The 25,997-nt window shown below is 64.7% G+C and overlaps 1 protein-coding gene across 4 annotated transcripts in view; it reads left to right on the forward strand.

Annotated features, from left to right (window-relative positions):
• The first annotated feature begins 1,294 nt into the window (after nt 1-1,294).
• The window catches only part of TTYH3 (tweety family member 3), a 28,590-nt gene continuing 3,887 nt past the window's right edge, over nt 1,295-25,997 (forward strand). For 2 of the 4 annotated variants that reach the window (XM_082645303.1, XM_082645302.1), the window contains exons 1-14: nt 1,295-1,617; nt 16,774-16,943; nt 17,153-17,264; nt 17,407-17,627; nt 17,923-18,018; nt 18,181-18,253; nt 18,527-18,602; nt 19,669-19,724; nt 20,453-20,545; nt 21,226-21,318; nt 21,618-21,754; nt 23,415-23,588; nt 24,176-24,251; nt 24,954-25,054. In XM_082645303.1, coding sequence (XP_082501429.1) covers nt 1,495-1,617; nt 16,774-16,943; nt 17,153-17,264; nt 17,407-17,627; nt 17,923-18,018; nt 18,181-18,253; nt 18,527-18,602; nt 19,669-19,724; nt 20,453-20,545; nt 21,226-21,318; nt 21,618-21,754; nt 23,415-23,588; nt 24,176-24,251; nt 24,954-25,022 — 1,569 coding nt within the window. In that variant the 5' untranslated portion in view covers nt 1,295-1,494 and the 3' untranslated portion in view covers nt 25,023-25,054. The remainder of the gene's footprint in view (nt 1,618-16,773; nt 16,944-17,152; nt 17,265-17,406; nt 17,628-17,922; nt 18,019-18,180; nt 18,254-18,526; nt 18,603-19,668; nt 19,725-20,452; nt 20,546-21,225; nt 21,319-21,617; nt 21,755-23,414; nt 23,589-24,175; nt 24,252-24,953; nt 25,055-25,997) is intronic. The other 2 variants (XM_082645304.1, XM_082645301.1) reach the window with 2 other exon arrangements.

Consider the following 25,997-nt stretch of genomic DNA (forward strand, 5'->3'; position numbering starts at 1 on the left):
TTTTGTGAAGCTTCTTGGAACGTGGAAAGGAGCTCAGGGCTGTTAGTCCCCAGCCAGGTGGTGTCTGTGACCCATCGCAGAGTGGAAACCATAGCCTTGCAAAGGCCTCTTTCCCCACCTGTCCCGTGCTTGCCTGTCTGCAGGAGGCCCACTGGGGCTTCCCAGACTTATCACAGGAAAACGGGCAAGTCAGGGCAGTCAGGTGAGCAGACCGACGGGCCTCTTGGGAAGCCACTGCCCAGAGCTGTCCTTGCCTGCAGGAACCCAGCCCAGCCACAGAGCTGGTCGAGCCCAAGCATGGCAGACGGCAGAGTCCCGGGTGTGGAGACCTGTTTCTCAGAATGCAGGAGGTCCAGAAATGATGCCCCCAGGTGGTGACGAGCCAGAGCCAAGAGGATGCACCCATTGCCCCTGGGGTACACAGAGAGGGGTGTGCTGGGCCAAGCACCTAGAGCGTTTCCAGCCTCCTCTGTCTGTTCATGGGGTCCCCATCTCAGTCACACACATGAAGACGCCCCATTAGGAAGTGTGGCTGTGTGGCTTCCAGGTCCATATTCAGCCCTCCCTGGCAGCTGCCTGAATTTCTAGGCTCAAGGATGCCAGGACAGGGCACTGTCTTTCTTCTAGGTCTTGATAAAAGACCCAACCTTCCCCAAAGGGAACTGAGTTTATGCCCACCCCTCACACCGGCCACTTACTGGGACTGGGTCACACTCTGATGCTCTGAGCATTTTACAGTCATTGTATTCCCTATTTACAGTCGAGGATATTGATGCACAGAGAGGTTAAGTGACTTGCCCAAGATCACACAGCTCTAGGTCACCAAGCCAGGCTTTGCCTCCAAATCATCCGTATTTTACAGACAGGCCACTGGGTCCCTTGCCCGGCGCCGCAGTCTGCGTGTGAGCCACGGCTGCTTGCTGAGGAGCCAGCCCAGCCCCTCCAGGCAGTCCCTGCAGAAGCTCAGTGAACGTGCAAAGGTCCAACCAACGAGCGAGCGCCCGGGTGAAGCGCAGCTCCACGTGCAGCGGACGGAGAGCCCGTTGCCGGGATTGCGGGTCCTCAGCACCTTCCCCGCCAGGCGCCCCTCGGCCTGGGGCAGGGACCCTAGTGGGCGGAGCCTCGTCCAGCGTGCCAATGGCGGGGCGGGAGCAGGGAGGGGCGGGGCGCCCGGGCCGGGGGTGCGGGAGGCGGGGCCGGCGGGCGACAGGCCAATGGCGGCGCGGGGGCCGGGCGGCGGGCGGTGGGCGGGGGCGCGCGGAGGCGGCGGCGGCGGCGGCAGCGGCGGCGAACAAAGAGGCGGCGGGCGCGGGCGGCCGACCGGAGCCGAGTGCAGCCGAGCCGGGCCGAGCCGGGCCGAGCCGGGCCGGGCCGGACCCAGGAGCGCGCGGGCGATGCGGGAGGCCAGGCCGGGGTCGGCGGGCCCCTGATCCCTGCGCCCCAGGCCAGCCAGGGAGCCCCGCGGCGGCCGCGCGCTCCAGCCGCCGGCCCGCCATGGCCGGGGTCAGCTACGCGGCGCCCTGGTGGGTGAGCCTCCTGCACCGGCTGCCCCACTTTGACCTGCACTGGGAGACCACCAGCAGCCAGTTCCGGCCCGAGGACACCGACTACCAGCAGGTGACGCGGGCCCCCTGGGTCGGGGGTCAGATCTCGGGTCACGGCCCCTCCATTACGAGGGTCACGGCCCCCCTCCCTGCGGGTCACGATCTCCCTTCCCAGGGTCACGGCCCCTTCTTTCTTCAAGGTCTAAAGACTCCCTATCCCCCACCGACGGTCACGGCCTCCTCCTCCTCCGTGGGTCCTGAGCCTTCCTCCCTGAGGGTCATGGTTCCCTCCTCCTTGAGGGCCTAAAGGCTCCCCACCCTCCATGGAGGATTATGGCCCACTCCTTCTCGTGGGTCACAGCACCCGTTCTTCTGGAGAGCCTCCTCCTGGGTCACAGGTCTCCCCTGCTTGAGAGTCTAAGGACACCCCCCCCGGCCCAATTCCCCATAGAGGGTCCACAGCCCTGCAGATTCTAGCCTTCTCTTCTGGAGCCACTAAGAGCCTCCTTTCTGGGGTTGGGAGGAGCCACCTCCTTGCCCTCCACGGAGACCCCTCTGCCAGCTGTCAGTGCCTGCTAAGGCTCCTGACCAGGGATGGCTTGGGGGTGTTTCCAGGCAGAGCTCCCTACCCAGAGGACCCAGGGCCCTGAGACCACAGCCAATGCCTGAGAACATTGGGTGAAGCCAGGTGGGGATTCCTTACCCCTCACCCCCAGCTGGGGAATCCCACTCACTGCCAAGCGTTTGGTGGGTGAGTGGTCTGGGTAGGTGCCAGCCCTCCCTGGCTGGTAATGACCCCGTGCTGGGCGGCCAAGCTGTGGGATGTACACACAGTGCCTGCCCAGAGACCTGGCTGCCTGTAGCCCTGAGGGAGGGAGGCCTGGCCACAGGGACGCCAGATTGGCCTCAGTCTGGAAAGCTGGAAAAGGGGCTGCGCCTGGGCAGAGCTGGGGAGTGGCACGGACCCTTCGCAGCCCTCTCCCCGAGTAACCAGGCTGTACCAGTGGAGCCCTAGGTCTGGGGTCATGCCAAGCCCAAGCGCCACCCCTGCCACTGAGCCACTGCTGTTTGAGTGCAGGGCAAGGGACCTGGCTGTGGACATTTCCTTCCTGCCTGGGGATCCAGATTCCACACACCCAGTGACTGGGGTGCCTGGTCACCCAGAACGCCTCTGAGTTCCTCTTTGGTGATGAATGCAGAGCCCCAGGGTGGGGTGGGAACGACTTTGCTCGTAAGATGGCCTGGGAGTCCGGTATCCGTGGACTGTGTCACCCCTCTCCAGTTCAGAGCTCTTTCCTCTTTGGTCTCCCTTGTCCAGAGGTGGAGAACCGGAAGCACCCCAGCTCTGCAGGGGAGCCTGCCGCCCCAGCCTCAGTGCTCACATGGTGCCCGGTCCCCCAGCCCTGCTCATCTGTCTCTAAGCAGACTAGAAAGGGGGCTAGGGATTAGCCCATGCACACCCAGGGACAGCAGGATTCTTATAAAACTGGACGCCCGTGTTCTAGAAGCCCAGCCCTGGGGGGCTGACCAGTGTGAGGGCAACACCACTCCTCTGTGCACCCCAGGAACTTCACCTGGGGCGGCTCTGCCACACCTGTCCCCAGGGCCCTGCTTCCACAGAACAGGACAATGTACCTTACTTTAGCAAGTTCTCTGCCACTTGTCAGTTCTGAAGCTCCAGGGGTACCCGGGGTGTCTGTGACCCACGTGGAGCTTTCCTGCTGGCCCGTGGGCTGCCACCTGCCCATGCTGCCCACCACGGTTGAACTGACTGCCATCCCTCCTGCCCTCCGAGGCGCCCGGACATGCGGTGGGAAGTGAGCGATGGGCCGATGCCTGCGGCCTCCAGGCCCCTCTGCGCTCAGCCCGGCCTCCCGCAGGGCCCTTTGCTCCTGAGAGGGCCCTGGTTTCCGCCGCGGGGGAGGTTCTGACTCACTCTCTCCTCCTCTCCCCGCTGAGCAGAATTAGCTGCTGAATAATTCACGGTGTGGAAAGCAGCCTGGCTCCGTCCCCCGCCACCTCGCTGCTGGCTCAGGGCTGTGGAGCTAGCCGGACCCGGGAGGACCTGGGAGTCGCCCTGCTCCTGCCCTCCTGTGTTAGTGCTTTTGGGCAAGCACTTGACCTCTCTGAGCCTTCACTGTCTCATTCCTGAATCTGGGCTGGTGCGCCTTCTTCGCAGGGCTGGTAGGGAAGTGAGGGCCCCGTGCTCCTGCTCTGTGTTGGGTGTGCAGCCTAAAGAGCTCCCTTTCTGGGTGGGTGGGCGATGATTTGGCGTGGGCCCTGGCCTAGGGCCTCTTCCTGCCTCCCCTGGGGGAGCATTCCTAGCTGTGGGGGGATGGCCGCCCTCATCCCGATGGTGGGTGGTGGGCCCCGTATCCTCCTGACTTGGGGCACCCCTCTTGGCCTGGGAGCCTGTCTGTGTCTGGCACCCACCTGGGCTGCAGGGGCCTGGCAGTCTTCTCCCCACATGTGGGCTGGGCCAGCTGGGGAGGGGCTTCTGCTTTTCAGGCCGCCCCGGGGAAAGGGGGGGCCTGACGCCGGAGTAGAGGGGTGGTATGGCCTGGGGAGACCAGCTGTTGACCTTCGCTGTTTCCTGCCCACACCATCCACTGCTGGGAGCCCGGTGAAACCCACTGGGAACCCCGTGGGCCAGACCCTGTTTGGGGCTATCGCTAGCCTTTTTTCACACAAATCTGGAAGATGAGGACAGTCGTCTCCATTGTACAGATTAGCAAACTGAGGCTTAAAGAGAAGATTGGCTGAGAATCACATAGCGAGTGGGTGGTAGGGCCGGAATCCTGCTTCAGGCCCCTTGCCCCTGCCCCTGCTAGGAGCCAGAGTCAGCCTTGGGGGACAGGGGCTTCCTGAGTCCCCAACGGCTGGCCCCCTGCAGGGGATGTGACTGGGGGGTTAGGTGCTGATTGAGACTGTTCTGCGGGCTCTCAGAGCCCTGGCTGGCCCTAGGCTAGGGGCTTGGAGCCTCTGCAAGAGCAAGGATCGGGTTTTGCATCCTAAAGGCTTGTGATTTCTCTTGGCTCCGTATTCCTGAGGACCCCACCCTGGAGAGGAGGGGCTCCCTGGCCGTGACTTCTGTCTCCTGGGGGCTCGTGCTGTTTGCTGAATGGACAGACTGCAGGAGGGTGCTGCTGCGCGTCCTGTGGGGCCTGATGGGATCTGCGGGCTGGCAGGTGCTGGAAGGGGCAGGCGGCTTCTGGGGTCTGCTCGGTGCCGCCCCACCCCCGCACCTGCCTGCTTGGCTGCCGGTCCGGCTCCCCTGGGACTGGGCTATTGCCAGCATGCCAGGAGCTCCCCAAACCTGGGGCAGCTGATGGGCGGGACGTTCGTCTTACAGTGGAGGGGTCGCAGGCCCAGAGGAGGCAGGAGACTCCCTGGTGGTTGCATAGCCTGTGACCTGATGTGGCTTGAGGCCAATCTGTCCTCCATGGTGAAGGTCAGGGCTGTCATGGCTGCAGGCGGGGGGTGGGGGGAGAGTCTCAGAGCCCTCTCTGCAGACCGGCTGTGGGCGCCTGGCTGCGGGGTGCCCAGCCTGGGCTCGAGTTCTGTAGCTTCCCACCTGTGTGACCTTGGGTGGGTCCATCCACCTCTCTGGGCTTCACCTGGTGGGGATCTGCCCCCTTAACTCCTACCAGCCCTTTCCGACTCCCCCCTCCCAAGCCTCCCACACCTCTGGTGTCCGGAGGCAGAGGTCACACGCACTCTCCGCCCTCAGTCCCTCTCGTTGTCACTCACTGTCTCCACCAGTTAAGGGGAGACTGGAAGCTGTGAGCCGGAGAACAGTGCAGCCTGGTATGGTGGTGCCGTGATCAGGTCAGGCAGGACTAGGCCTGTGGAAGTCCAACAGTCAGGGAAGGCTTCTTGTAGGAGGCGCTGCTTTGCCTGCCATGGAGGCAGTGAGCCAGCCTGTGAACGACCAGAAGGCGAGGACCTGCCTGGAGCTTGGCATGCAGTGGGCACACCAGCTCACCTTCCACATCGGCCCAGTGTGTGGGGCCCGTTTCCCATTAAAGCCCTGAGTGCTTGGATGTTCCCATCGAGACCCTAAAGATAAGACCTAGGTGGTTGTGCAGAGACCTTGGGGAAGAGCGTTCTAGGCGGTGGGAACTGCCTGTGCAAAGGCCCTGAGGCAGAGAGAAGCCTGGCCCTCAGCCCAAAATAAGGGAGTCCCTCTGATCTGAACATGCTGCTTCAGAGCTGGTGAGTGGTCTGTGCCCGGGGTTGTGTGAGGCTAGCCTGGAAGGCCACTTAGGCAGGACCCACAGGAGCCACTAGTCTCCTAGCAGAGACCACAGCACCCTGGTGTAATGCTGTGACTCAAGCAGGGTCAGCGTGTGCCTGTGAGTGAGGCTGGCTCCGTTGGCACCATCTCCACAATCAGGAGGAAATTCACTCTGGTTAAAAACAGCATTTATCGCCTCTCTTCTTGTTTATGAAAGTAAGACACATTCGTGGAACACTTGGAAAATAGGAAAGAGTGTGGAGACAGGAAAAAAAGTCCCTCTAGCTGGAATCTGTCCATGCGCTTGTACCTGGGGAGGGGTGCCATCTAAGACTAGAATTTGTCACCTGCTTTTAAACATCATGTCTTTTGGACCATATCCTTGGTCCATGGTTCTTGGTGCTTGCCCAGCATCCCACGACACCAGTCAGGATTCTGAGGCTGCAAGTGACAGAAACGTGCCAAATGTAACAGAGCACATTGAGGGGCTGCGTGGAAGCTTCTAGAGCACGCCCTGCGTGGACAGCAGCTGTGAGGGTGCAGGGCCTATGCATTGGTGGGGGGGCAGGGAAGCCCCTGCCAGGCAAAATCAACTTTGTCTGTTTCGCTCTTAGCCAGTGCCCCGGCGCTGGGGAGAACCGACTGTCACGTGGCCCTTTGGCTGGGAGGTGAGGCTGCTGGCTGCCTCTGCCACCAGGTCTACACCTGCTGAGGGGTAGGGGTTGGGGCCAAACTCTTGCCTGGTGCTGGTGTGGGCTCTGCGCGGCCAGGCCCCATCTTTGGGCCTTTCTGGGTCTCCTGGTTTTCTCGGGTCTGAAGATGCGATGACCAGCTCTGTCCCCAGCACTGTACTGCCCTGCCTGGGGGACAAAACAGCTGGGAGGGCGCCTGTTTTGGCTCTGACCAGGGACTCTTGGTCAGGCTCTGGGCTGGGTGCTCTGTGGCTCTGACCCCCAAGCTACAGCTGCTCTACCGAAGAGGCTCATGGCGTTTGTTTAGTACGCTGTTTGTTTCTGGGAAGCCAAACAGCAACACTACAGAAGTTAAACTGAGGCCCCTGCCCAGCCAGCATCAGTGGGCTGGGAGACACGGACAGGCTTCAGCTCCAGCCCAGCGCTGCCCTGCCTGCGGCCACAGCCCCTGTGCGCTTTCCGAGTCTGGTCCCCCCAGCAGGTGCTAGTCCAGGAAGGCTCAGAGGGTGTTGGGACCAGACCCCCACTGGCCAAGGTAGCTCTGCTGAGTCCTTGGCTGGAGAGGAAGAACCGAATCTGATCCAGCCCAGGGACTGGATCACAGAGAGAGAAAGTGCCCCATGTGGCCCCCGAGGAACTGGGGCACGTGACAGAGGGCGGGTGCAGCAGGACCCAGGAGTGCTTGGCTGCGCCCATTGCTGCCTCCTGGGATCTGCGGGGAGCCCACCCTAAGCCCTGTGCTGGGCCGGGACACACACATGGCCCCCAGGCGGCTCTCAGGGGCTTCCCAGGATCTTGGGGAGGGTGAGGACCCAGACCCACGGTCGGGTTGCTGCAGCTCAGCGTGGCGAGGCTCTCATGGCACACACCAGGCACCGTCGCCCAGAGCAGGGAGCCGCACACTGCCAGAGGTGGGCGGTACTTTGCAGAGGACACCTGTGGCTAAGGTCCCAGGCCTGCCCGGGGGTCCCTGCTGCAGAGGGGATGCAGATGCCCCAGAACTGGGTCTGCACCTGCCCTGCTGGACTCCCGAGGGGCCCGTGCGCCGCGGACACCTGCTGAGGCAGCGCATGCCACGGACGGGGCTGCTGGAGGCTGCAGTGGGCCTCCAGGCCTCCAGCCCAGTGTCGGGCAGGACAGGGCCTGCGCCTGGTGCCAGCTGGCCCTGAGGCTGCTCTGGTTCTTGTCCAGAGTCAGGGCAGGCGCCCGGTGTGCCCTCAGGGAGCAGGGCCAGGGGAGGGTTAAGTGACTTCCTGGGCTGGGCCTGGCGGAGCTGAGGGGTGCCAGGGTCTGCACGTGGGCTGGGCAGGCTGCCGGGGGGGCGCCACCTCCCTTCACACTGCCCCCCACTCAGGGCCTGGGCTCTTCATGTGCCGCTGGGCTTGTGCACACACGCAGGCTGCAGCCCCCGCTTGGTGCGCCCCTCCCCCTCCTGGGAGGTGGCTGGCTGAGGCTGGGTCCCCTCAGAGGGGCAGGTGGGCTCTGGACGGTAGGTGTGCCAAGGGCGCTTGGTTTTGTCCACAGCACCCTCTAGGGCCAGGCGTGTCCTGTGTTGGCCGAGGGCATGGGGTGAGGCCGGGCTGCCCAAAGCCTGAGTGGCCCCTTGCTTCTGCCTCTGAGAAGAGTGCCAGGCGTGGTGCCACTCTGCCCGGCTCCCCTGCTCCCCCGCTCTGGCCCCGTGCGCCCTGGGCTGGGTTCGTGACCGTTGTGAGGGGCCCTCCAGACTGCTGACCCCCGAGTCGGGTTGGGCTGTGCCCCCGGGTGGAGACGAGCCCTGGGCTGGGCTCTGGTCTGGGTGATGGATGTGACTGCCCGTCTGGTAGCTCCTGGCTACATCTGAGGCCTGTCGCGTGCGCCCCCAGGGGTGGCGGGTGGAGAGGCGCTTGCAGACGGGCTGGTGAAGAGCAGAGTTTTCTGGGTGTCAGGCTGGGGGACGTGTTAGGGCGCCGGGACCGAAATAGACACGCTCGCGGCTTCGAAGGCCGCGCCGGCGCCGTGTTCTCTGGTGTCTGTTCCCTCCGCCAGCAGGCGGGGCGTGGGCGGCAGGAGAGGGGGCCTCGGTGTCCTTCCACGTGGCCCACAGGCCTGGAGGGCAGCAGGGAGTGCTGGGCCTGGGGGGTGACCGACCAGAGCTTCTCTCTGGGGCTTCACCCAAGTCCCGCCTCGCTGGGCCTGTGTCCCGGTGATTCCTGGCGGGGCAGGGTGGTGTGTGCCCGTGAGGATGGGAGGTGCAGCTGGAGTGTGTCTGTGTGCAGCCTGGTGGCCTGGACCTAGGACCTCAGGGTGAGGGGACTTAGACAGAGAGCTGGACCCTTCCCGGGCTGCTGCGTGCTGGCCGCTGGCTGTGCTTTCTCCAGGCATGGCCACGAGCTCACCATCATGGAATTCGTGAAACCCAAGCCTGGCTCAGTGGAAAATCTGTTTCTAATTTCTGGCCGGCATCTGGGAGCCACAGCCAAGTGTGTTCGGGCTGGGGAGCAGCGGGCTGCACACCCGGCTCAGCTCCACGGCCCTCAGCACCCAGCCAGCCTGGCCCAGGGGTTGAGGGGGCCTCTTCTGGAACTTTCCTCAGGAGGCCTGTGCTGGCTCACACCCTGTCTCCATTACTCAAGTGTGGGGGCCCTGGGTGTCCCTTCTGGCCCCAGGCCCCTGGCCTGGAGGATGGGTGCCACCCCTGGCCTGGGGGATGGGGGCCACCCCTGGCCTGGGGGATGGGGGCCACCCCTGGCCTGGGGGATGGGGGCCACCCCTGGCCTGGGGGATGGGGGCCACCCCTGGCCTGGGGGATGGGGGCCACCCCTGCCCTGGGTGGTCTGGGGACCAACAAGGCCGTGTGTGTAGCTTGGCTCCAGTGGGTGCTGAGGCAGAGGGCCAGCGCTAGGGGAGGGGGCAGTGCCATGTGGGGTGCGTCCTTCCCAGCGGGAGACCCCAGACGTAGGAGCTGTAGCAGCAGCTCAGCCTGGTGCCCCTCCCCTTTCCTCTCCCAGGCCCAGGGCTCCAGCCAGGACATCTCTGGGTTCCTAGAGGGTGCCTTGGGGTGTGGGACGCTGCCAGCCTCCTGGATGCCCTGACCTGGTCTCTTCCTCTGGAGAAGGGCCTTTGGCAGCCCCAGGGCTGGGGTGGACAAGCCCCAGAGGCACTGGAGGGGTCCATGGCTCCCCCTTCCCACTCCACCCCTATCTACTGGAGCTGCCGCTCCGCTGTCAGGGGCTGCAGGCTCAGGCCTGACCCCTGCCTTGGTCACAGCTGCCAGGGCCCCCCAGGACGTAGGTCTGCAGCCTGGACCTGGTGCTGGGCCCTCACTCACACTGTCCCTCTCTGGGAGTGCTCACCCCACACCTCACCGTGCCCTGCTGGCACCCGCTGACCCTGTAATGGCAGTTTAGGGCACCCCCTGAAGCTTCTGCACCCCTCCCCCGATCTCCCTGGTTCCCACAGTCTGTGCTTCCACGCCTGCACTGCTGGGGTCTTGGGAGATGCCAGCCCACCAGGAGCTGTGTCTGCGGGTCCCATGCCCCCCATTCCCAGGGCCAGGCCTGGCACTGAGTATGGACACCATGTGTGCTAATGGTCCTCAGTCTGGGGCCAGCTCCGGGCCGGAGGCCCTGTGCGTGGTGAGTCCGGCCTGCTACTCCAGAGAGGCCGGTGTGACCAACGTGAGGACACAGGAGTGCGGGCTGGTGAAGTCCCAGGTCCCTGGTGGAATTTGGACTTGCCTCCTCTTGGAGCCTTGCTCTTTACCAGCTGGCCAGGCCACCTCTCCCAGAGAGTTGGTACAGGGGGAGGGAGGCAGGGCCCGAGCGGCGGGGGGGCAGCCCTTCTCCAGGGGCTCCCGCTCTGGCAGGCACACAGCCCTCCCGAGTCCCTCGAGTCCCTCTCATCCGCCGGCAGCGGTGGGACCTCAGCCTGCGGTCACGCCCCCGGGCTGGGATTCCGGCCCCACCCCACTAGCACATGACCTGAAGGAAGAGCCTGATGTCCCGGAGCCTACCCGAGTCACCCCTGGACTGCTGGTCCCAAGTCTCCCTGCCAGCGCCGGCGCCTGGGTGCACGTGATTTCCCACAAGGAGGCCCTGCCACTGGGACGGCAGGGTGGCGGGGAAGCGGCCTCTGGTGCTGTGCTTGGGGCAGCCATAGGCCCATACTTCCCATCAGAACCTCCGTGAGGGTCTCCCCGTGGGGCGGTGTCTCCCCAGCCTGGCTGCGGGCTCGTGGTGGCCTGCAGAGGGGCTGAGTGGACAGGCCAGCTCTCGGGGTCAGTTGCTAGTGGCACGGCCGGGGTGCGTGTTCAGCAGGCAGTGTGTCCGTGCTGCTGATGTGCTCCCCGCGTGTGGCGTGCTCCCTCGCAGGCTTCCATGCCACGTGCTGCCAGGACGCCTAGCTGAGCTGCCTGTGCAGGTGACACGTGGAGGTGCTGCCCCAGGGTCACGCGTGGCCCTGCCGCCCTGGTGGCCTGGGGCCTCCTGGTGCAGCCTGAGCCAGCGCTGTGTGGTGCACGTACCCATGCGCTGACAACCCACATCTGGGCTGTGCCCACGAGCAGAGCGGGTGGGGGGGTGTGCAGCAGCAGGTCGTGGCGGGGACAGGCCTGCAGCCTTGTGCTCTCTCACGCCGTGGCCTCCCGGCTGCGATGGGGCTCAGCCTCTGCTGCACGGGCTTTTATTAGTAAGATTTGGCGACACACCATGGCCCTCCCCTTACAGGGCCGGCTGGATAGCCCCCTTGTAGCCCGACTGCCAGCAAGTCTGAGGCTGAGCTGGGGGTCCGCTCACCCTGTTGGGACCACCCACCTGCCCAGGGAGCCCGCTGAGCCTCACAGGGACCACCTCTGCCCTCGGGCCCCTGTCCCTTGTCCCCTCGCCGGGGCTGGGAGGACCTGCTGGAGGCCAGGGACTTGTTGGGTCCCCTGATAGGCCTCAGATGTGGGCCTGGGCCTGAACTGGGATGGAGTGAGGCTTCAGACCCTGAGCTCTGGTTCATCAGGTGTTTCCAGAGCCGGTGGGGACTTTCGGGGCCTTAGGGCCTGGGGGGAGCGCCTGGACACAGGGCCGGGCAGGGGCCTCCTCGGTGGATACATTCCACGGCAGGGGCTGCAGGGCCTTGGGAACGGTGGGGTGGTCTAGGGCTGAGAAACAGCAGCCGGAGGGCCGGGAGGGGTGGGTGGACAGGGCCCCCCCAGCCCAGTGCACGTGTGTCCACGCCAAGTCCTCACAGTGCAGTGCTTGAGGCGCGCTCAGGTGGCGGGCGGCCAGCGCTGTGGCCCGCGGTTGGGATACGGGCCCCAGCGCCTTGTCTCGCCTGACTGAGTGCTGACATCACTTCCATCACAGACGGAAAATTCCATTTGGTCAGAGCCCAGATGCTGATCAAACATTTCCCATTCAGAGGGGACGCCAAGCTGTTGAAAGGGAAGGCGGGGCCACCACGGGAATGCCAGGGGAAGGCTGTTCTCTGGACGAGGGCAGAGGTCAGGCCAGGCCCCCTGGGCCCCTGGGCGGGAGGAAGCAGCTGCCCGCTGCCGTTCGCCCCAGGGCTGGCTCCTGCACCCACGTGGGCCCTGCTGGTCTGCAGCAGTGGGCTGGGACCCTGTGTCATCCAGGAAGAGGGTGCTGTGACCTCTCCACAGGGCTGAGTGAGGCTGTCCTGGTGGAGGCCCCACAGCCTGCCTTCTGGGGCTGTGCCAGGGGCCCACAAGCAGCCCGGTGGGGTCCAGGTTTAAGGTTGGCCTCGTCCCGGAGGAAGACGTCCTGTCAGAGAGAAAACTGCCCCAGCCTGTCAGAGCTTGGGGTAGGGGGCAGGGGCCCCGTGTTTCTGAGTGTCCACTGTGGGCCAGGCCTCAGGGCCAGAGGGGGCACCACCCCAGCTAAATTGATGAGCTTAGCGAGGCCTTTCCAGCACCCCCTAGGGGAGGTGTGGGCAGACAGACCCAGCGCTTAAATGGTGGAAACGGGGCCCTGTCCTCACAGTCAGGAAGGGCTTTCTGGAGCTGGGCAGACAGAACAGGAGGGCAGGGGGCGGAACCCCAGCTGCCCGGACGCCTGGCTTCCTGTGTGTTGGGCTAAAGAGGTGACATACAGCACCTGGGTCTCTGCCTGTCCTTGCCTTCAGGGAAGCCTCTGGAAGTCACTCCCCTGCCCTCAGGTACCCCTCCCGGAGCCCCGGGACACACTCTCACCCTCAAGGCCCTGGACCTGGGGCTCCCCGACGCTGGGCCTGCCTTGCCCCGCCTGTCACTTGTTCAGCCCGTGAGGCAGGGGTGGGACAGGAGGCTTCTCCCCCAGGGCTGTGACTTTTAGGGCCCCCAGGTGGGTGGCTGTGCCTGTGCGTTAGGCTGCCCTCGGCTGGCTGACGCCTCTCGCCGCTCCCCGCCGCTGGCAGGGGCCCTATGCCCAGGTGCTTGGGGACCCCCCCCGCCTGCCCCCCAAGACCACAGAGCTTCCAGCCACAGGCTGCTGTTGGCACTGCTGCCGGGAGCTCAGGGGCGGCAGCGTCACGTGCGTGTGTGTCAGGATGTGTGTGTGAGTGCACACGTGTGGGCATGAACGCGCGTGGGTGGGCGTGAAAGTGCACACGCTCACTTTGTCCGTGAGCAGCCTGGACTCCCCTCCAGCAGCTGGGACACCGGCTCCCTGTCCCCAGCCCCCCCGGCTGCGTGGGTAGAGCTGGCCTGGGAGCAGCACCCTGAGGGCTCCCCACGGAGGCACTGTTCTAAGTCTTTATGGGTATTAGCTCATTTCATCTCATAGCAGCCCCGCTAGGTAAGGGAGTGACGCCACTGTCCCTGTTCTATACGCGGGAAAACTGAGGCACAGGGCCACTGACTCACGGTCACATTCTAGAACCAGGCAAAGCAGCATTCGAACCCCAGCCCTCTGGTTCCCCTCGAGACCAGCCGCCCGTCTGGGCTGGGCAGGAGCCACTCCCCCACACCTCTGTCCAGCAGCAGGCGGTTCTGCCTCCTGGTGGCGACACCCGGGGTGTCCCTCCCCTCGACCTCTGCTCCTGGGGGACTGGGCACCAGCAGGGACCGCAGCATCACCATAAGCCGGCCCTTCTCCCACGTGACAGCTGGGAGGGACTGGGAAATGTCACATTCCCAGAAGAGGAAGCAGGGCCTGCGGGAGATGCACTGGCTCTCACGTGGCAGAGCTGGGAGCAGGCCAGGGGCCTCCCACGGCTGGCTGAGAAGAGCTACTGACAGGTTTCTGGGTTTGTGTTTTAATTATAAAGGTAGTACGGTTCGTGGTTTAGAAAAAAAAAAAAAGATAACCAAAAAAGGAGAAAAGAAAAAATAAGAACCTAACAACAAAAAACAAACCAAATCAAAGCTGTAGGAGATCCAAATGCGCCTCCCGGGTGCCCAGGCCTGGCACAGCGCCTTCTGGGCACTGTCAGCTGTGGTGGCCTCTGCCCAGAGTGCACTTCCCTGACCTGCTGGATGAGGATGTGCCCTTGCAGACTTGCCCTGCTACTCCTGCCTGTTCTGCTTTTTCTGTTTTTCATGGCCTGGCTCACATCCAGCAGGCCCCAGCCCCTGCCTCCTGCAGCAGCCAGGCAGCCCCGAGGACGGGGGCTATGCCTGTTGGGTGCCTACCAGGCCCTGGCACCTGACACGTTTCCCAGAAAAGCGGTGAGCTCAGCTGTGCCCCACCCCGGCCTTGCCCCAGGTGCTAGGATCCTGCTTGGCCAGTGACGCTTATCTTACCTTAGTTTTCTCATTTGGCAAACTGGAGTGGGGGTCCTGGCGCCCCCCGGGCGGTGGTCTAGGCCCGCGAGCTCTTTGACAAGCCCCGATGACTGTGTGAGCCCTGGCCTCACGCGCTGCCAGGCTGGGTGGACTCGGGGCCCCAGCGGGGGTGCCGCCTGCCCTGGGCCCAATTCCCTGGCTTCCTCACCCCAAGAGGGGTTTCCTTGAGGGAGTGTGTGTAGGTGCACTGATTTCAGCATCAGCTCCAAGCGAGCTGTGTTCCGCACGTGGGGCGGGTGAGGGGATCAGGCGGGAGAGGAGGTGGCGCGAGGTGGGGGGTGGGCCTGCCGGCCTGAGGACCGTGGTAGGTGGGCTCCGGCTGGGGCAGGAGGGGCCGAGCTGGGGCTGGCGGACCGGCTTGCAGAGCCTCGGGGGCCAGGCTGGTGAATCAGGGCTCGTTGCTGGTGGAGATGTTTAGGCAGGCGTGTGGCGTGGTCTGACTGAGGATTTAGGGGAGCAGCCTGCAGGTAGGGGCGGCAGGGGCTCATCTGCCCTTTGCCTCTGACCTGTGCGGAAGGGAGCGGCAGGGCCTGCGGCCGCTGTGCTTAGTCTCTAGCTTGTGCGTGTGAAGACAGCCCAGGAGGCCATGCTGTTCCTCGCACCCTGATGTTTGCTGTGGGGTGGGGCGGGGCTTGTGGCTGACACTAGGTCCCTTAAGGTGAGTCCACTCCCCCATGACTGGCGCCTGTCCCTCTGACGGCCCTTAATTTCCACCGGAGACCCCCTGCTGTGGCCTGGCTGGTGTCCCTGTGTGAACTTGGACCACCTCCCTCCCCCGCCCCCCCGCCACTGGCCTCGGAGTCCCCTCTGTGACGCGAGCACCCTGGGCCCGCTCCCTTCCCCCACCCAGCTGGTGGGCCAGGGTGGCCAGGTCCTGTCAGACCCTCCTGCCTGTGCTGCAGCTTCGTGGCGGTGCCCCGGCCTTTCCCAAGAGGGTGCCCCACCCTGGGCCTCACACCGGAGGGCAGAGGCGCAGCCTCCAAACATAACATGTGCTCCCAGGGCACCCGCGTGGCTTTGGATCATGGCTGGAGGTGCAGGCCCCGGTCAGGGGGAAGGTGGGAGAGCCCCGCCTTGGGTGTGGGAGTCAGCCAGGGATGGAGGGCTGGGCAGGCTGGCTGCTGGGAGGGCAGGGGGTGCCATCCTGCATCTGCTGCCTGGCAGCTGTCTCCTGGGAGACAGCCGCTGGGCACCAGGGCTGTGATCCAACGGTCTCAGTGCCTCTGTGGCTGAGCCTCTGGTCCCAAGGGGGCCCCGCAGGGGGCAGGCAGGCCTGGGGCATTCCACCCCCCGGTGGCTCCCTAGGCTCACGGCCACATCGCTGGATGTCAAGACGCAAAGAGCGTGTTTCCAGGTCCCCCTGAGGCCTGCTTGTGTAGTAGTGCCAGCAGGGGCAGCTAAGGGGTGTCCATGGTCACACCACCGTGGGGTGGGCACCTCTCTGTGGTACTTACTTGGACCACCCCCCCATGAGGTGTACATGGTCCGGGCCAGCCTGCTGCCCTGCAGCCCTGTGTCAGCTACCACTCTCAACCCAGCAAAGCACGTGTGGGCAGAAAGGCTGTGATGTGGGCACATGAGTTCTTCCTCCTTACCTCCTCTGAAGCTGGTTTTTTAATTGGTGAAATGGTGGTGAAGCACTGGGCCAGGCAAACTGAAGAGCGTGGTGCCCAGGCCAGGCCGGGCTGGTGCCTGTTGTGACAGATGAAGGCTCTGGGCTGTGTCCCTGTTACTCTGTCCACCTGAGGCCCCAGCCCAGGACTGAGCCCACAGCGCGTGTCACCGCTGGATCCAGTCAGTTGCTTTCCGTGGGGGACGCTGGCCTCAGTGACAGAAGGGTGCCGGGGGGCACTTCCTCGTCCCCTGGTGCCTCTGGGATGTGGTTGGAGAGGGCTGGCCCTTTGGGCTGCCCGAGGCTCAGGGGCTCACGGAGGCGGTCAGATCCAGAGCAGTCTCGGCACGCAGGGTGAGGATGGTGACGGTGCTACCGGCCCCACACCCAGGGCCCTGCAGCAGGCGTGGGTGGCCTTCCCCGAGACTCTGTGCCTGCCTCTTGGGGGAAGGCAGCATCAACCCGTTTACAAAAGAGGAAACTGAGGCTCGGAGAGTGAGGGCCTTCCCTGGCCACGTGGCCAGTTAGCAACTGTGCTGGCCCTGCCCAGGGGCCCCCGCTAGCACCTCCTCACAGCGCCTGGGCCGGAACCCCTGTTCAAAGATACGTGCCTTGGGCTCTGGGGCCAGGAGGGAGCACACGGGGCCTGGGCAGGGTTAGGAGAGGGGATCCCATGGTCTTGCCCACCCGGGCCCTCCAAGTGGGGCTTAAGAGTCTTGGTGTCTAGGAATGAACACGTGAGTCTGGGGTCCCGAGTCTGGGTGACCACAGGCACATCACCCAGGTGCTGGGAGCCTCTATCCCCAGGGCTGGGGGAGGGCTCAGTGGGAGAGCGTGCTGGTTCCTTGGCCCAGGCGCAGGTGGGACTCGCTGGTACTGCAGCTGGGGGCAGAGCCAGGGCAGGGGCCCCACCTCCAGCACCACTTCCCAACCTCCCTCAGGCGCTGCTGCTGCTGGGGGCGGCCGCGCTGGCCTGCCTCGCCCTGGACCTCCTCTTCCTGCTCGTCTACTCCTTCTGGCTGTGCTGCCGGCGGCGCAAGAGCGAGGAGCACCTGGACGCCGACTGCTGCTGCACCGCCTGGTGCGTCATCATCGCCACTCTGGTCTGCAGGTGAGCGCGCGGGGCGGGCCGGGTAGGGGCGTGGCCAGCGCGGGGCGTGGCCAGAGTGGGCGGGGCGGCAGGACGGAGGGGCGACTGGGCCGAGAGGAGAGGGGCCGGGTCGACCGGCCGGGGCCGGGGCGGGGCAACTGGGGGTGGAGCGGGCCGGGGCTGCCGGGGCTCCCGGGCCTGTGCCTTCATGCGGCCCCGCCCTGTCCCAGCGCCGGTATCGCCGTGGGGTTCTACGGCAACGGGGAGACCAGTGACGGCATCCATCGGGCCACCTACTCGCTCCGCCATGCCAACCGCACGGTGGCGGGGGTCCAGGACCGCGTGAGTGGCCGCATGGGACGGGCTTCTTTTCCTGCTCCTAAACCGCGTGTGTGCGCGTGTGCCCCAGTGTTTGGGAGCGAGGCGTGGGCGTGTGTGGGAGCCGGCCGGTGCCCCAGCTCACACCACCCCGAACCTGGCGCAGGTGTGGGACACCGCAGCTGCCCTGAACCGCTCGGCGGAGCCCAGCCTGCAGAGCCTGGAGCGGCAGCTGGCCGCCCGGCCAGAGCCCCTGCGGGCGGTCCAGCGGCTGCAGGGCCTGCTCGGAACGCTGCTGGGCTACACGGCTGCCATCCCATTTTGGAGGAACCCAGCCGTGTCTCTGGAGGCGCTGGCCGAGCAAGTGGACCTCTATGACTGGTACAGGTGCGGCCCTCTTTCCTGCCTACCCCGCTCGGCTACCACTAGTCTCTGTGGGGCAGTCGGCGCCCAGCTCCCAGCGCCTGAGGTCTTTGGGGGCGAGGGGCTGGGTCCACTGGTGGTCACTAGCAGGAGTCCCCCATGGGGACATACGTTACAAGAATGAGGGCAGTCTCCATATCCCAGAACTGCCTGTGGACGCTCCTCTGGGCTGTTTGCCTGGCTCTGCCCCAGCTCCCCCTTTCTGCTGCCCTGGGATTGGGCCCCCTGTGCCCGGCCCATGTGTACGCTGTGCCCCCAGGTGGCTGGGCTACTTGGGCCTGCTGCTGCTCGACGTGGCTATCTGCCTCCTGGTACTGGTCGGCCTCATCCGCAGCTCCAAGGGGATCCTGGTCGGGTGAGTCTGTGGGCCCTCGGGGCAGGGGGAGGGGGTGGGGTACCTGCAGCGCCATGTCCCGAGTCAGCCCTGTCCCACCCTCCTGTCTGCGGGTCCAGCCTGGCGTGGGGTGCAGCCCTCACCCCGGCCTGGAGGGTGCTGACTGACTCTCTTTGCCCCAAGGGTCTGCCTGCTGGGGGTCCTGGCCCTGATCATCAGCTGGGGCGCACTGGGCTTGGAGCTGGCCGTGTCTGTGGTAGGTGATGGAGAGGACAGGTGATCCCCGTCTGCTGGCCGAGCACGGGGGTTGGGGTTGGGGGACGCCACACTCATCGCCCCTCCCCTCTTCCCCTGGGGACCCGTCACGGGCACATAGCACGTCAGTCCCCGCCGCCCGCAGACTCACACCACCTTCCTGAGCCAAACGCAGACCCTGGGGGACCAGGCTCCACCCCTGAGAGCTGAGGGGTCTGGGGCGGGGGGACGCCCAGCTCAGTCATCCCATCCTCCTTGCCTGCACCCACCCCAGGGCTCCAGCGACTTCTGCGTGGACCCTGACACCTACGTGACCAGGATGGTGGAGGAGCGCTCGGTGCTGAGCGGGGGTGAGTCTGTAGTTGTGTCCCAGCCACACGTGAGTGCCAGCTCCTGCCTGTGGGGCCACGGGCCATCTGGGTCGGGCCTTGCGCTGGCTCCGCTGACAGGTGGCGAAAGTCAAGTGTGGGACTTTCTTATGTTTCCGACATAAGTTCCGTAGGAGCCCAGATCTTGGCGGCCAAGTATGGGTGCGGCGCGGAGAGGCTGCCCTGGGCCGTGATGGACCTTACTCCTGGCTACCGTCATGCACTGGATCCCAGAGAGCCACCAAGAAGGGACCAGAGAGCACAGGGCGGGGGGCAGGTGTTAGGCAGTTGGGGTCCAAGGCTTCTTCCCCAGCTCTGGCTGGGCTTGAAATCTCTTAGGTTTTCAAAATCAGAATTATAAGTGAATCCCCATCTCTGAACGTTAGACACTGAATCAACAGCTGTTTTAATGGGGATGAGCAGGCCACCTGCACGCTCCGGCTTCGTGTCCCCTCTTTGGGGTGACATTCTGGCCTAAGAACTGTTCTGCCCAACTGGCCTGGGAGCAGATGCCTGCCCAGGTGACCTCTGACTCCTTGCCCACCCCCAGTGCCCTGTCTGCTGCTCCCCAGGGAGGGGAGATATGAGGCTGCCCCCCCAAGAGAGAATTGTGCACATTTCAGGGACATGGCTCAGAGCAGAAGGGCCTCGGCCCTGGCCCCAGGCTCCCTGGAGACCATGTCCCCCCTCACACCTGCACGCTCACAGATACAGACAGGTGCACACGTACATATGCAGACGTGCGCATAGACACCCGTGTGTGCAAACGTACAGGTGTTCACAGATATACCTACATACATGACATGCAGACACAGCCATACCTGCAGATAGGTGTGGGCACACGTATATGTGCACGCGTGCAGATACGTGCATACACGTAAAAAATATATACAAGCAAGCACACGTATGTTCAGCATACACGCAGGTGTGGAGACACCCATATACACGTATATGCAGACACGCATGTGTAGATATAGATCACATGCAGGCGCACACAGGCACACGCGGACGGCTGGAGTGGCTCAGCCGCCCTGACCTCTCTCCACAGACATCCTTCAGTACTACCTGGCCTGCTCGCCCCGTGCCGCCAACCCCTTCCAGCAGGTGAGAGCTCGGCTGCTCCGGCCCCGCAGAGCATCTGGTCCCCTGGCCCCCGCCCCCAGGTGCCCACTCTCACACCTCGTCAGGCCCCTGGGGCCCCAGGAGCTGTCGGGAGGCAGGTGGGCGAACGCCACGTTGACATTGCTACCTGCGCCCGGGGTTACCACCCTGACAGCCTCAGCACAAGCCTTGTGGGGTGGCCTGCTTAATGCCCGCAAATCCCTGGGACTCCTTTCATTTCTCAGGCTGCCCCAGCCATCCCTGTAGGGCAAAGCCGATTGCCTGGCGGGTGTGGGAGGAGCCCAGGGATGCCCCATGGAAGCAGGGGTCCTGTGCCTGCTCTGTGGAATAACTGGATGGATGTTGTCACGATGGAATTTGAAGGGAAGCCATGTAGCCCACTGCCTGTCATTCCACGTAACTGTGTGGCCCTCCGGGGTCCTCAGCACTGTTTATCTGCTCTAAAGACGCTGTATTTTCACTGTGTTGCCTCTGGGGTGTGTGGTCATCTGGGGGGCCAAGGAAAGGTGTCCCACAGGCCCACAGAGCAGACTGCCGGGCACAGCCATCCCACCCCATGAGCTCGTGGCCTCACAGGCTGGACGCCCCTTGGGCCAGCAGAAGCCAAAGGCACTGGAGCTGGCCTGCGCCGTGTGTGGGTGGGGACCTCGGGGAGGGAGAGATGGCTGCCCCCACCCCCGCTGGAATCAGCCGGCCTCTCTGTGGAGCAGAAGCTGTCGGGCAGCCACAAGGCTCTGGTGGAGATGCAGGACGTGGTGGCTGAGCTCCTGAAGACCGTCCCGCGGGAGCACCCGGCCACCAAGGTGAGGGGGTGTGGGTGTGGTCAGTGGAGCCAGTGGGATTCCTCTTCTCGTCACGAAAGGGAGGTGGGGTGCGGACACTGCTCAGGCTGCCTCCCGGGGGGCCCTGCTGGGGGGTCTGGCCTTCTCTCCCACCTGCCATCCTTCCCTTCACATCCCCGAGGATTTTTGGTAGGTTTTACAATGCAGGCACATACACACACACATGCGCGCACACGCACTCACAAACATGCACACACACACATACACTATAGGACCAGTCTCACTCTGCACAGAGTATCTTGGACAGCGTTTTGTCCCTTAAGATATTCTGAAAATTTCCATTGTCTTAAACTGTTCCTTAAAACGTGATCTTTAAAAGAACCAGGCCCGTGTCAGGGGACACGCGGGCGTTTGCTGTTTCTCCCGTTACAACGAAGGCCCCGCCCTGGTGGCCGCGTTGGGCAGGTGCTGTGCGTCCCACTCTCCTCACTGTCCTCCTCACATCTTCAACAGCCCCCTGAGACCAGGGCACAGACTTGGGGGTCCCCCTTTCTCAAAGCCAAGGGTCCTCAGGGCCTTTGCCGGGACTGTGGGGGTCAAGGGGGTCTCGACGGCAGAGTGTGGGGCGGAGGGAGGCCTGTGGCTGGTTCAGGACCCTTTCCGGAACGTTGTGCCGACCTTGCGTGGTCCACGCCCTCCAGGACCCCCTGCTCCGAGTCCAGGAGGTGCTGAACGGCACGGAGGTGAACCTGCAACACCTCACCGCCTTGGTGGACTGCCGCAGCCTGCACCTGGTGAGAGCCATCTCCTGGAGCCGGCCCAGCGCGGGGAGCGGCAGGGAGCAGTGGGGAGCAGCTAGGGGCAGAGGAGGGGGAGGGGGGTGGCTAGGGGAGGGGTGGGGGAGGGGAGCAGTCACAGGGCCTCTGCCCAGCCTCGAGTTGGGGGCGGTGCAGGCTGCTGGGGGCTCCCTGTGCACACTCCATCTCACCCTGTGCTTCCCCGTCTCCCCCTCTCTCTCTGTCTCTGTCTCTCTGTCTCTGTCTCTCTCTCTCTCGGTGTCCGTGTCCCCGTCCCCATTCCCGCCTGCCCTCAGGACTACGTGCAGGCCCTCACAGGCTTCTGCTATGACGGCGTCGAGGGCCTCATCTACCTGGCCCTCTTCTCCTTTGTCACAGCCCTCATGTTCAGCTCCATCGTCTGCAGTGTCCCACACACCTGGCAGCAGAAGAGGTGAGGGGCTCAGGGAGGTCCTGGAACCTGCCCCAGGCCACCCAGCACCTGGGGCCATGCCTTCTGGACACCCCATGTCGTAGCCAAGAGACAAGGAGGAAGGCCTCCTCACCTCTTGACCCTCCCGGGGCCTCTGTAGCAACAGCCCAGAGGCGCTCCTGGTCCGGGCGACACTCGAGTCCGGAGTAGACAGGGAGAACCGGGGTCCCCTGCCTGCTGCTGCTGGCTCTGTGCCCACAGCCCTCCCCACTTCTGACTGGCTGGGCTCAGGATGTCTCATCCATCCCCCCACCCCTGGGTGCAGGTGTGCAGTGCCGTTGAGGGGGGAGACCAGCTGCCTGGGGAACTCAGAGCTTCTGCAGGAAGCGCCCCACGTGGCCCTGGCCTCCGTGGCCCCCTCAGCTGGGTGACCAGGAGGGCAGCTACCTCCCATGGGCCACTGTGTCTTTATCTTTGAGGTAGTGGTCCTGGTGGCCCCTGCCTCAGTCTCCCCTGTCAGTACTGGATTGAATGGTACGTGGGTATGCCAGGCCCGCCGTCCTTGAGCCCCTGTGGTGTGTCTCCCATTTGGGCTGTGGCTGTTTCTTGGGGGCCCAGCTTGTTTGGCAAGTAGCCCAGCTCAGACCCCTTCCTTTCGTCTGGATTTCTACTCTATTATTTTCTGTTGGGGTGGTGTTCCTGCTAGCGGTGGCAGTAATGGTGACGTGATGCTAGTCACGGTGGCGGTGGAGGTGTGGTGATTGTGATGCTGAAGAGGGTGAGAACGGTGATGGCAGCGGTCCTCATGGCCGTGGTGATGCGGGCGGTAGTAGAGATGGCGGCCGCAGGGGAGCGGCTAAGAGCACGTCCCTGGAACCTCATGGCCTGGATTCAGATCCCAGCTGAACCTTTGCTTGTTGGGTGACCATAGGCAAGTCACTTAACCACTCTGGGCCTCAGTCTCCCTGCCTGTAGGATGGGGGTTGGAAGAGTACATCCTCTTAGCGTGACGTGAGCACTAGATGAACCACTGCATGCAAGCGCTCGGCCCTGGGCTTGGCTGGGGATTGGCACTTGGCCAGTTGCTGCTGCGAGCCCACTTGTCTCACCACGAGGGGCACGGCGGAGGGACCCTCTGCTCAAGGCCGCCCAGCCGGTGGTGGGGAGGTGGGACGTGAGCCCAGGCCTGGCTGGCCTGTACCCTCACCACCAGGCAGCCCAGTCCCAAGTCCCGTCCGGACCAGGCAGCGCGTGGGGCACCACACACCAGAGCACCAGAGGCCTGGCCCGCAGCTCCCTCGCCTCGCCCTGCAGCGGCCTGGCCGGAGTGGCGGGCGGGAGCCAGAGGGCAGCGGAGTCTGGAGGGCTGGGCTCAGGCCTCCCGGGGCGGGCTGCAACAGCAGAGCCCAAAGAGCACCCTGCCTTCCAGGCACCTGGCCCTCTGTGCTCCCCTAGGAGGGGTCCTGTCCCTTTTTTTTAATAGACAGTCGATGTCCGTGTGTGCAGGCTGAGGTGCAGGTTCCTTGGTGTCCCCGGGTGACTTACCCACAGCCCCATTGTGGGTAGGTGACAGAACCAGGATTGGAACCAGCTACGTCTGCACAAGAGCTGAGCCCCTGTGGGTCTTGTGGCTGGCTGCCTCACGCCAGGGCCTGAAGCTGTGCTGGGTCCCTCCCTGCAGGGGCCCTGAGGAGGATGGGGGCGAGGAGGCCGCCCCAGGGCCGAGGCCGGCACACGACAGCCTCTACCGCGTCCACATGCCCAGCTTGTACAGCTGCGGCAGCAGCTATGGCAGCGAGACCAGCATCCCGGCCGCAGCTCACACTGTCAGCAACGCCCCGGTCACTGAGTACATGTGAGTGAGTCATGCTGGGGGCGGGTGGGGTGGCCCAGGTTGGGACGGCAGACCCGAGCCCTGGGATAGGCCGCCTGGGACTCAGTGTGGCCGGCATGCACGGCTGCCGGGGCTTGGAGTGGGGATGCAGCCCCACGGCAGCGAGCAGGGACTTGAGCTGCTGCAGCGGGGAGAGGTGGGGCCTTGGATGGCGGAGGGGCCTCCCCGGGGGCTGTCCGGGCTCTGGGTGGGCTTGGCCTGCTGCTCCCACATGCCTGGGTCGAGGCCACAGGGAGGCCACTCTGTCAGATGGAGGGTCTGCGTTTCATGCAGGGAATGACGTTGCCAAGGGCCCTGGGCCTGGCCGCGTGGTGGGCAGGCAGCCAACGGGGCCGGGCTGAGGCTGGCAGGTGGCCACCACGGACCTGCTCGGAGCCCTTCACTGTGTGCCAGGTTCCCGGGACCCCAGGCCCTTGCTGGCGGGCAGTATGCAGAGTGGTGGGGAAGATGCATGGAGTCGTCCTAGCTCCAGAACGGGCCCTGTTGGCCCAGGGCTGGGACTGCCGTGGCCAGTGGTCACTCACAGCCCCCTCTTACTCTCACCTCAGGAGCCAGAATGCCAATTTCCAGAATCCCCGCTGTGAGAACACCCCTCTCATTGGGCGCGAGTCCCCGCCGCCTTCAGTAAGTCTTGGGGCCGGAGGGTGGGTAGGGGCCCCGCCCCGCCGCCTTGTGTCCGTTGTGGCCTTCACAGGCAGTGCAGGCCCTGCAGGCGGCTCCGAGCCTTCAGTGCCAGGGCTGAGGGTGGATCCCAGCCAGGGCTCTCAGGCAGGCATCTGGCCTGTGTAGACGGGGCTGGGTGAGCTCACAAGCCCCTGCGAGGGCCCTTGCATCTCTTCCCACCCCAGCCCTGCTTCCTCTTCTTTTCCTTCTTCAACTTCCTGGACTCAACCCAGGTCTCGTCTCCTGGCTCTTCCATCTGTGCCTGGTGTCCCCTCTGGTCTTGGGAAGGAGACACAGAAAAGGGGACAGGGTGGGAAAGGAGCTTGTAGAGAGGCCGGGGCCCCTGGAGGGCTTCCTGGAGGTGGTGGGCCTCAAGGAACAGGGCTAGAGAGGCTGAGAGCCACCTTGCTTCAGAAATACCCGCCTGCACGTGGGGCGGCCCCGTCATGCCCTGCAGCACAGAGCAGGCCTGGGGTGCCCTGGCCTCGGACCTGGCCCTGGCCCAGGCTGTGCGGGTTCTCAGGCCGTGTCATGCTCGGGGCACCCTCCTGTCGGCACTCTGGTCTGCACCCAAGGCCTGCTGTGGGCCGGCCCCCACCCTGGCGTTGAGGCCACCCTCTCTCTCTCTTTTTCCTGCACTCCTCCCACCCCGGGCCCTCCTAGCGCTATCTGGCTGCCCTGGACTCTGGCGGCCACACGGGCTGGCAGTTTAAGCCCATGAACAGTGCCTGAACGCTGTGGTGGCTGTGTCCTCAGAGTGACAGGTACTGACCCACCTGGGTCCCCTGCCCTGCACCGCCTGTGCACCCACACCTCCGTGCCTCACACCCTCTGCTCACTGCTAGCTGATCGCCGGTGCTGGCTCATCAGACAGGTCCCAGCGCTGTCTCGGCTCAGCGCCCACGGGGCCAGCTTGGGGCAGTGCAGGTGGGTGGGCTTTGTGGCCCCTAGCCCAGCCACAGGGACCCTGGCCCTGGGCTGTCACCCTCACGTCAGGGGCAGTGAGCCCCTGCACAGAGCCCCCTCTTCACCCCTGGCCCAGCTGCAGCTGGCCACTGCCCATCTGTCACCTCCCAGCGAGTCGGCCACCCAAACCCGTGTGTGCGTGCACGCCTGTGCCTGGCGCCCTGGGGTGCGGCCAGCAGGCCCGGCCCTCGAAGGGCCGCCCCACGTGTCCGGAAGTGCACGCAGGTGCGTGCAGAGGGGCACGCGAGCCACTGCGGCCCTCCTCACACGGCGCCGCACGCCTGCTCGGGCTCGTCAGCGGTCTGGGCTGCTGCCCACCGTGCCCCACCCCGTGCTGCATGTCCCTGGAATGACATGGCTCCCAGTGCCCGCTCATCCTCCTCCCAGCTCGCCTTTGTGGCCGCTGACGGGCGCTCACAACCTTCTCCCTTCCAGGAGTCCTGGGAGGGCTCTCGGGGCCTAGGGGAGATCGCCTGTCCTGATCTGCACACTGTGGTGTGTGGCCTCGGGTTCGGAGCCCCCAGGGATTGCTGGGGGCATGTGGCTGCGGGGTCAGCCTGCCAGGCTCCTTCCCACTGGCAACCCTTGGCACGTGCCTTGGCTTTTGTCCCCCAGATGGGCGTGTGGCCCCTTGCACACTGCTTGGTTTTAGCACACGTCTCTTCCACGTGTGTTCGTTGTGAGCACACGTGCACATGCATGTGTATCAAGTGAGGCCTTCATGCTTCAGGTTGGACAAGG

Source organism: Mesoplodon mirus (assembly GCF_964341445.2).
Source record: "Mesoplodon mirus genome assembly, chromosome: 15".
NCBI lineage: Eukaryota > Metazoa > Chordata > Mammalia > Artiodactyla > Ziphiidae > Mesoplodon > Mesoplodon mirus.